The 10,495-nt window shown below is 48.5% G+C and overlaps 1 protein-coding gene across 1 annotated transcript in view; it reads left to right on the top strand.

Annotated features, from left to right (window-relative positions):
- The first annotated feature begins 584 nt into the window (after positions 1-584).
- Foxn1 (forkhead box N1) overlaps positions 585-10,495 on the top strand; it is an 11,382-nt gene continuing 1,471 nt past the window's right edge. The window contains exons 1-4 of the mRNA XM_036196761.1: positions 585-875; positions 5,082-5,289; positions 5,435-5,926; positions 7,865-7,931. Coding sequence (XP_036052654.1) covers positions 792-875; positions 5,082-5,289; positions 5,435-5,926; positions 7,865-7,931 — 851 coding nt within the window. The 5' untranslated portion in view covers positions 585-791. The remainder of the gene's footprint in view (positions 876-5,081; positions 5,290-5,434; positions 5,927-7,864; positions 7,932-10,495) is intronic.

Here is a 10,495-nt window from a genome sequence, read left to right as displayed (position 1 = left end):
CATTGAAGGGGACGGGAATCATACCTAGTACCCTCCAAGGATGCTGGAGAAAAGATCCCTGCAGGTGGGCAGGGAGTAGACACACAACCTTCGACCTTTCATCTTTTGACCCTGTGGAGTCTTAAGTGGTTAGACTCAGAGGATGCTGGTGATTTGGGTAGGTAGGCCTGTGAGGGCCTATCTTGGGGCCCAGCACCTAGTACTAGAGTTTAGGTGGAGAATTAAAGGTGCTCATTGCCTGCCCCCCTCTTCCAAGGTTTAAAAACGAATAAACAAGTAGCTTAGCTTCTAACTGTGAAACTGGTGGTCTGGAAGAGAAAGGGGGAGACAATTCAGGATACAGGAAGTTTCACGTAGGAGAATGTGGGGAGGACTGTACTTGGCGCACAGCAGGAAGAAGCCTTGTTCCCTTCCTGCTGTCTACCCGCGTGCATGGTGAGCCGAGGACTGAGCAGTCGGGAGAGGGGGGGTCATATCCGTGTAAGGATGCGTGGGAAACTTCCGTTCCCGAAACTCTAAGGAAGCTAGCTGCTGCATTTTATTTCATCTTTTTTTTTTTTTTTTCCATTTCAAAACTAAGGAAACCAAGGCTTAGAAAGTTCCAGACAAGCTCACACATCTAATGGCTGTGTCAGACAGCAATCTGGCTTTCGTGATTCCACAAAAGGTTCCTGTAGTTCAGTCTCAGCCTCACAGAGCCCGTTGGCTAAGGGGGAGCTGAAGGTGGTGGGGACCTGCCTGGTCAGAGAGCCTGACTCTCAGGAGATTTCTGTTACAGCATCCTCATCTTCATGGCCCTTAAGAACAGCAAGACCGGAAGCCTTCCAGTCAGCGAAATCTACAATTTCATGACCGAGCACTTCCCGTATTTCAAGGTGAGTCTAAAAGCCATCCCCCAGCATGTGCCAGGCCTCAAGCTCTATCCTCAATAGCAAAGACCGGGAGGACTCTGTGAACAGAGAGCTCCAGCTGTGTGCTCCGGGTCACACAACAGCTGGGAAAGTGGGGGAGGGGTGATGTCAGTTCCGAGAGGTTTCGGGGACCAGCCACCTTTCCCCAGATTGATAGAGAAAGACAAGTGTTGGGAGTGTCTCCAGCCTTGGCCAGGGTGCTGTGGGCTGGAGGAATTCCAAGTTGGAGCTGGTTGCTAAGGCAACAGGAGTGCTGGAACCTGTCACCTTCCAGAATGAGATTAGCATCTGCCTCTACAGGGCGGGCATGCGGCATGCTGAGCTTCACTTGTGCCTGAACCTGGGGCTCACAGTCTTAGGGTGTCCTGAGAATCCAGCTGGTTCTCCCCAACCCGTGTGCAGCATTAGTTTCTATCCCCCACAGAACAGACTTTAGGCAACTCTCAGCAAGTCCTTCCCAGCACCCCTGAGACAGGAAGAGGGACCCTGGGGAAACTGAGGCATGTAACAGTTATGGCAATGTGAGGTGGAGGTCACACCCAGTGGATTTTCAAATGTTCCTGGACAAGATTCCTACACAGGGTGGGGGTGGGGGTAGAATAACTCACCCCTGACCCTTGATCTAACCCTGGGGGGCAGGGGTCATGTCTGCCTCTGGGTTGACTTGGCAAAGATGGTCCCTTAGGTGGGCCTGCTAAAGTCCAGTCTCCTGGGGGATCTGACAGGCACCCTTCTTTCTAAGCGAGCAAACTTACCAGAGAAGGTGACCCATCCTTCCAAGATCACACAGCAAATGGACCAGTTGTTGAGTCAAGCTATTTGGCTTTATACACAGCCCCCTTAGCCTTGACCCATGTCCCCCAAGCACCCCTTGCACAGACATCTTCTCCTAAGGAGAAGCAAGAGTTTCTGTTGGGGAGTGCAGTCCCCAGGATGGATGCTGTCTCATCCACTACCCAGGCAGGACAGGTGCTGAGGCCCAGGCCATCCCACGTCAGCTCCATAGGCGGTAGGAGGTTCCTGCCCTACTTCCGTGCCATTGCCCTGCCTGGGGACAGCTGCTGGATGGTGTGCAGACATCTGGCATCTGCTAATGCTCCCACCAGACAGGGAGTGGGCAAAAAAGTCCTTCAGCGTAGCTTTGGCTGAAGTGGAAAAGCCCACTGACTTGAGGTTCAGAGAGAGAGAAATACCGTCGTCTGTATGGACTGCTCCTGAACCCCAGAATCTCCCGGAAGGAATAGACACTTGCCTGCTCCTACAGCTGTGGCAAAGTCCTCCAAGAACTGGCCAGAGAAAGGGCAGTGAGGCCCCTCCCTGCTCCTCTGGGCCTTCCTCCCTGCCCACTCCTGGCCTGGCCCCCGCCCTCCCTGTATCTCGTCTTCCTGGCTTAATTATTTTTCCTGGGAGCCGTGTAATCCCTGTTTTATGGGGCTGAAGAATGAAGAGGTCTAACAGCTTTTTTTGGTTTGGTTGTTTTTCTTAGCTGGTTGCATCACTCCTTCATGCCTGAGTTTACATTTGACTTCAGAGAGAGTGTGTGAGGATGGGACCGGCTCCATTGTAAGGCAGGCCCCATGGGATGACCCGGGCAGGGCCCTTAGCAGAGGAACAGGGCTGGAGTCCAGGACTGGATATTGTTTCCTTGTGTGATCCAAGGCCAGCCTCTTTCCTCTCTGGGCCTCAGTTTCCCCCTCTGGAACATGTCTGTTTGGAACAGTTCATAGATTCCTTCCAAGCCGACAGCTCCTTCTGATCCTCACTAAAGAAAGAGTTCAAAGACTCCACCTCTCACTCATTAGAAGGTCATTGTTTGGGGCAAGTAGAGTGGACTCTGAAGTGGACAGTCCTCAAAGGGCAGGGTGGATTCTCAGGTGGACAGTACTCATACCCAAGACAGCTGTTGTGGGTGTCCCATAGTCCTATGAGTCAGGGATGTGGGACCGAGGAAGTGTCCGACCACTGTGCATAATTGTTAGTGCTGACCATCCCGCTTCCAAACAGGAAGTGGCTGGGGTGGGGGCTGCCCTGGCATCCCAAAGTCACAGGTTTATAGGACCATAAAAGTTCCCAGTGCCCATTAAGTCTGCCCATGGGGCGACAGAGCTTTGACTCTTAGTAGAGACAGCTGTAGGAGTCAAAGGAGGTCCAGTAGCTTCCGGAACCTCCCTGGTAACCCTTGATGAACCTTGGGGGACATCAGAACCAGCCCCATGACAGGCTAGCTGTCCCCAAGAAAGGCTCCAGCAGTTGCTGCCAGCAACTCACAGTGACGCTGGCATCAGGGCCCGGTTCTGCTGGGCGTGATTCAGCTTGGCAGTGCCCTGGGGCAAGTGAGCTAGGGAGGAGGGCGTGGCCATCTCTCATTAACCAGAAACAGGGGCTGAAAGGGAGAGGAGCCAGTGCCGAAGTGCTGGAGGAAGTCCCGTCAGCCAGAGTCCGGATTCTACCCAGAGTCAGCCCCCGCTAGACTCAGGATGGTCACAGAGCCTTCAACTGAGCCAGAGGTGGGAGGTAGGAGGCCCATGCTCCCCCCGCCGCCCCCACAGCCTCTCACCCAACTGAGTCAGCTTAATGGTTTTTACAACCCTCCCTGGGCACAATTACTGCACCGGTGGCATGACCAGGCCTCCTAATGGGTGTTTATTCTGTTGGCACGAGCACCCCCTGCCTGAGGGTTGGCCTCCCCACCAGGGCACACCTCCAGGGCACACTCATGCGAACTCACACCCACACACTCAATCATGGATACACACGTACTCGGAGACACTTTCTCACACACAGCCATCCTCACTCAGGAGTTCAGAGACCTATGGTGGGAGATGCCGCTCACACCAAAAGACATCTATCTAAGGACTTCAGTGCATATTTGCCTTTATACACTACTACCCCTGTCTTCATCAACAACACATCTGCAATCAAACATGTAGGCAACAGGTGCACTAACTCCCACTGCTCACCAACCCTCCTCTGCTAAGCTTGCCCTGGAGGGATGAGGCCCACCCAGAGGAGGGGCATTCTGCTTCCCCATCACCACCTTTAAAACTGGCCCCAAAAACTTTAAAATAGTGATCTTCCACTTTCTACAAAGGGGGTACACAGGTCAGAAGGCTCAATGGTCACACTCCCTGCTTCGATGGGGACATTGACCAGAGGCCTAGGTGGCATTTACCAGTTGTCCCTTAAAGAGGAATCACAAGTTGGACATAGCAGCTGATGCCTGTGACTTCACTCAAGAGGCTCTGAGGCAGGAAAATTGTGAGCTCCATGCCAGCCTGGGCTACAGAGCGAGATCCCATCTCGAAAAAGGGGGGCAGATGGTAAAGAGCATTGGAGAGGTGGCTCAGTGGTCAAGGGCACTCACTGTTCTTGCACAGGACTTAGGGTGTTCCCAGCACCCACATGGTGGCTCCCAACCATCTGTAACTGTAGTTTCAGGGGATTCGGTGTCCTCTCTTGACCTCCACCGGCTCCTGTATGCATGTGGTACGTAGACATAGGCACTCACGTGTACACATAAAATAAGTAAAAAAAATACATAAAGGATCACAGTCCTCTGCAGGGTCTTGGTCTGGTCTAAGAAGTAGGAAGGATGAAGGCAGGTTTTAGATTTTAGCTGAGAAACAAACTTAGGGCCTGGCAGTGGTGACACACACCTCTAATCCCAGCACTCAGGAGGCAGAGCCAAGTGGATCTCTGTGAGTTCAAGGCCAGCCTGGGCTACAGAGCGAGATCTAGGACAGGCACCAAAACTACATGGAGAAACCCTGTCTCGAAAAAAAGAACAAAAACCGGGTTGGGGATTTAGCTCAATGATAGATCGCTTGCCTAGCAAGCACAAGGCCCTGTGTTCCGTCCTCAGCTCAAAAAAGGAAAAAGAAAGAAAGAAAGAAAGAAAGAAAGAAAGAAAGAAAGAAAGAAAGAAAGAAAGAAAGAAAGAAAGAAAGAAAGAAAAGAAAAGAAAAGAAAAGAAAAAAAACCAAAAACCCAAACAAACTTGTCAAGTTTCCAGTCCTTCCCCACAATTAGAGGGTTCTAAGCATCTTCTTGGTGCCGAGGACATCAAACCACAGAGTGTGTAGAAATTCTGTGTCCTGAGTTGGTGAAGGAATGTTCTAGAACCCAGACCTGGAGCCCAACCTGAATTCTTGCTCTGCTCTGCTCTGGCAGACGGCGCCTGATGGCTGGAAGAATTCCGTTCGCCATAACCTGTCTCTCAACAAGTGCTTCGAGAAGGTGGAAAACAAATCTGGAAGTTCCTCTAGAAAGGGCTGTCTGTGGGCCCTCAATCCTTCCAAGATCGACAAGATGCAGGAAGAGCTGCAGAAATGGAAGAGGAAGGACCCCGTCGCTGTGCGCAAAAGCATGGCCAAGCCAGGTGAGGCTGGCGGGTCCGTGAGAAAGACCAGCCAAGGGACTCCGGTGTAAGAAAGGGGAGGAGCCAAGGAGCCTGCGGGAGGGTCCCAGGCTGGGAGGCTGCAAAAGAGGGAGACCTCATGATGTTTCCTTTTGGGTCTTTACAGAAGAGCTGGACAGCCTCATTGGAGACAAAAGGGAGAAACTGGGCTCTCCGTTGCTGGGCTGTCCACCCCCTGGGATGGCAGGCCCAGGCTCCATCCGGCCTCTGGCACCCTCAGCTGGTCTCTCTCAACCTCTGCACCCAATGCACCCAGCTCCAGGCCCCATGCCTGGCAAGAACCCTCTGCAGGACCTACTGGGTGGTCATGCACCCTCCTGCTACGGGCAGACCTACCCACATCTTTCTCCCAGCCTGGCCCCTTCTGGACACCCGCAGCCATTGTTCCCACAGCCAGATGGGCATCTGGAGCTGCAGGCCCAGCCGGTCACCCCCCAGGACTCACCTCTACCTGCCCACACACCACCCAGCCACAGTGCCAAGCTTCTGGCTGAGCCTTCCCCAGCCAGGACTGTGCACGATACTCTGCTGCCAGATGGAGACCTTGGTACTGACCTCGACGCCATCAATCCCTCTCTCACCGACTTTGACTTCCAGGGTGAGCTGGGAGCAGGGGAAGGAAGGGTGGGATAGGACTAGAGAGGTGTTCTTGGCCATGTGGCCTGGCCTCTCTATGTCTCCAGGGTGCCACCTGCTGGCTCCTGAGGCAGATGACTAGGAGTAAGTGTTGACGCTACCCATTCACTCCTTGCCATCCAGAAATGGGGTAAACTGTTCTTGCCTCCATCTTCCTCCTCTTGGTACCCTGAACATGTTCCAGATGACCTCATCATCAAACTTCTCATCTCTGACAAAGCTGGGAAAAGCTAGAAGTCCCATAGCAAACATGGTTGTGAGAGACTGGGTGCCTGAGCGTCCCAAACACAATTATGTTTTCTCAGAATTCACCCTCCACTGCAGGAGACCCTCTACAAAATGTAAGACCTCACAACTAGTCAGGTGGTAGTCGCACACGCCTTTAATCCTAGCACTCAGGAGGCAGAGGCAGGCGGATCTACAGAGCGAGGTCCAGTACAGTACACAGAGAAACCCTGTCTCAGAAAAGCAAAGAAAGAAAAGACCTGAGAGCTAGGCACGTCCTACCGAGATTTGAGGCTACAAGCCCAGAGAGGGCGCCGATCTATTCCCCACCGTCTTGTTAGTTCCATCCGGCAGCCAGCCAAGCCACACCCTCTTCTCTAAGTCCCGCCCCTTTCCAGCTAAACTGCTGTGTGCCCTCAGACCCTGCCCTGACCATAGGAGGTTCGGAAGAGGCTGCTGATCTACACCTTAGGCTACTGGAAATAGATCTTCATCCCAGCCCTGCTGTAGATGCAGAGACAAGACAGCTGCAGAGGAGACCAGGGACACGTAGGATACTATAAATATCTATTAGAAGGCTAGAGATGTGGCTGAGGGATAGAGCATCCACCTAGCATGCACCAGGCCTTGGTTAGGCTCAATACCCCAGCACCACAAAACCAAAACAAAACCCTTCATTACTTACTCCTACTGAGTATCAGGCATCTTGCAGATGTTACATGTATTCTCCCGGTCTGGACCTGTGGAAATAGCAAGTGGTATGACACACAGAGATCATGCAAACCACTCAAGGTCATTCACCAGAAAGAAGGGGTTAGGACTGGAACCCAGGTGGCCAAGAGCAGACAGTTGTCAGATCTCTCCACCCTGCTGATGTTCCAGGAAGATTCCAATCACTAGCCTGCCACAAGGCAGGTCTCATGACCCAGAGGGGAATCCGTGGTAGCACTGTTTTTTTCTCGGAGGCAAGTGTCCTTTCTGGTTCTATCCTGTACATTGGGTCCTGTGAAAGGGGAGGCCTGGGGAGCCAGGCCCGTGGACCTCATCAGGTCCAGTGGACAGTGGGAAGATCTTAGGCTACAAATCCACCTTCTCTGGAAACCTAGGCAGAAGCTTGAGTGAAGAGTTTCCGGGGGACCTCCAAACTGCCCCTAAGTACTGCCTTTGCAGCAGCCCTTCAGACAAGGAAATCCTTCATCTTCTCCAGTGCCCCTACCCGGCAAAAGAGGCACAGAGGTCACCTGCATCTATAGCAGTGGTTCTCGACCTGTGGGTCGCAACCCTGATGGGAGTCGTATCGTTTATAAGATAGCTTGCATTTCGGATATTTACATTGCGATTCATAACAGTAACCAAGTTACAGTTATGGAGTGGCAGTGAGATTTTGTGGTTGGGGGTCTCCACAACAGAAGGAGCCATATTAAATAAAGGGTCGCAGCATTAGGAAGGTTGAGAACCACTGGTCTCAACCTGGCTTTCACACTATGATACCTGGGAGCTGGAGGTTCAGAAAAAAAAAATCAGTGACTGCTTGGGGTCCCAGAGCGGGTGCCAGGGACCTCCCAGTCAGCGTCACTCCAACGCTGCTCTCTGAGGCTCCTGAGAAGCTCGGGTGGAAGTCGGACTGTTTAGCTGCCCTCCCTCTACTGATGATGTTTCTCTCCTCCCCAACTAGGAAATCTGTGGGAGCAGCTGAAGGATGACAGCTTGGCCCTGGACCCCCTGGTACTGGTGACCTCGTCAGTGGAAAATTCTCCCACAGGGAGAATTAACAGGGGATGTTAAACAGCCTCATCTTATATCAATATTTTGTACAACAGCCACTGGAAACAATTTGTAAACAGTTTCCTCGATCTATAATTTACCATTATATAGAAGATATCTTACTATCTAATTCAAATGCAGATACCGTGGAAAAAAATGTTTGAAGAAGTAGAGAAAATATTGCCTTTCTGGGAATTACAAATTGATCCTGAAAAACACAAAGAGGAGATTTTTATTAACTACCTAGGATATAAGATAGATTCACAAAACATTCAACCATAAAAGGTATGAACCAGGAGAGATCAGCTGTAAACTCGTAATGATTTTCAAAAATTGCTGGGCGATATTAAGTGGCTAAGGCTCACAAATGGATTAACAACTCAAGAACTAAGTAATTTATTTCAAACCTTACAAGGTGATAAAGGACTTAAATAGTCCAAGAAAATTACCAGAGAAAGCTGAGAGAGAATTAACTCTGGTGGGAAAAAAATTGCAGGATGCTCATATGGGTCAGCTGGACCCAGAGCTTGATTGGACCCTGGTCACACCACCTTCTACTCATTTTCCTACAGGAATTTGTACGCAGAGAGAAGATAATATCTTAGGATGGATATTTTTGCCACACAAACAGAGTAAAATATTAAAAACCTACATAGAAAAGGTTTCTGAATTGACTCTAAAAGGAAAATTGAGGCTTCATCAATTAATATGAATGGACCCAACAGAAACTGTGGTACCTTTTACTAATGCGGAGATTTCCTCATTATAGGCCAAAAATGAACACTGGCAAAGAGCTTGCAGCAAATTTTTGGGAAAGATTAGCAACAAATATCCCCAAAGCAAGAGACTTCAATTTATAAAAAGAACCAATTGGGTCTTTCTTTACATTGTGCAGGGAATACCAATATCTGGAATCCCTACATTCTATACTGATGCAAACAAATCAGGAATGGTGCTAGGCAATGGTGGCACATGCCTTTAATCCCAGCACTTGGGAGGCAAGGGCAGCTGTATCTCTGTGAGTTCAAGGCCAGCCTGGGCTACAGAGTGAGTTCCAGGACAGCCAGGGTTACACAGAGAAACCCTGTCTCAAAAAACTAAAATAAATAGGTAAATAAACAAATCAGGAAAGGTGGGTTATAAGTCAGGAAATTTAAGTAAAGTGGCTCAAAGCCTTTATGATTCTGTTCAAAAGTCTGAATTACATGCTATTCTCATGGTATTAATGGATTTTCCAGAACCTCTTAATATAGTTATTGATTCTCAATATGCAGAAAGAGTTGTTCTACATATTGAAACCATTGAACTTATTCCTGATGATTCAGAATTAACTTTGTTATTTATTCAATTACAAGAAACAATCAGGGGTTAGGGATTTAGCTCAGTTGTAGAGTGCTTGCCTAGCAAGCACAAGGCCCTGGGTTCAGTCCTCAGCTCTGGTTAAAAAAAAAAAAAAAGAAAAGAAAAGAAAAAAGAAATAATCAGAAATAGAAATCATCCCTTGTATATAACACATATCAGATCCCATAAAGGCCTACCACAAAGTAATGATGAGTTTGTCAGCTATTGATATGAAATGAGCTAGAGGCCTCAGAATTTCAGAAGAAACACCATGTTAATAGCAAAGGTTTAAAGAAAGATTTTTTTATCACTTGGCAACAAGACAAGGAAATTATAAAATGATGTCCTACTTGTTCCCTGTTTAACCAAACTCCACTCTGTGAAGTATATAATCCTGAGGTTACTCAGAGAAATGAAATTTGGCAAATAGACATGTTTCATTTTACAGAGTCTGGAAAATTAAAGTACGTGCACAATACCATAGATACATATTCAGGATTTCAATGGGCAACTGCTTTGAGTTCTGAAAAGGCTGGTTCTGTAATCACACACTTTTTAGAGGTTATGGCCATCATGGGAATACCTGTATAAATTAAGACTGACAATGCTCCAGTATATGTCTCTAGTAAAATGAAACAATTTTTTACATATTACAACATAAAGCATATTACAGATATACAACACAATACTACAGGACAAACAGTTATAGAAAGAACTAATTGCACTTTAAAAGAAATGCTTAATAAGCAGAAAGGAGCAACAAAGACCCCCACAGATAGATTTCACAATGCTTTATTAACTTTAAATGTTTTTAAATGCTAACAAAAGGGAACAACAGCTACAGAGAGACATTGGATAGTAGGAAAAAAACACTGAACTAAATCAGCCTGTATACTTTAAAGATGTGTTGACCTCAGAATGGAAACCAGGGTATGTGTTTCATTTACATTGGGGAAGAGGTTTTGCTTTTGTTTCCACAGGAGAAGAAAAGCTATGGAGACCATCAAAATTGATAAAGGCTCAATTCGAACATGAGAGACCTCTTGCTTAGGAGAGGCAATAGTTCATCAAACAGTGTGGTGATTTAACCCAGCAAAAAGGAAAATGCAAAGTTAAGGTTGGAGTGGGGTTTTGTTTTTGTCTTTCCAGAAGAATAAAAACGTTCACCTAAGGAATCTGAAGACCTTTGGACCAATTGAAC

Source organism: Onychomys torridus, chromosome 8, assembly GCF_903995425.1.
Source record: "Onychomys torridus chromosome 8, mOncTor1.1, whole genome shotgun sequence".
In the NCBI taxonomy this organism is placed as follows: Eukaryota; Metazoa; Chordata; class Mammalia; order Rodentia; family Cricetidae; genus Onychomys; species Onychomys torridus.
This window is presented reverse-complemented; position numbering and strand designations above follow the sequence as displayed.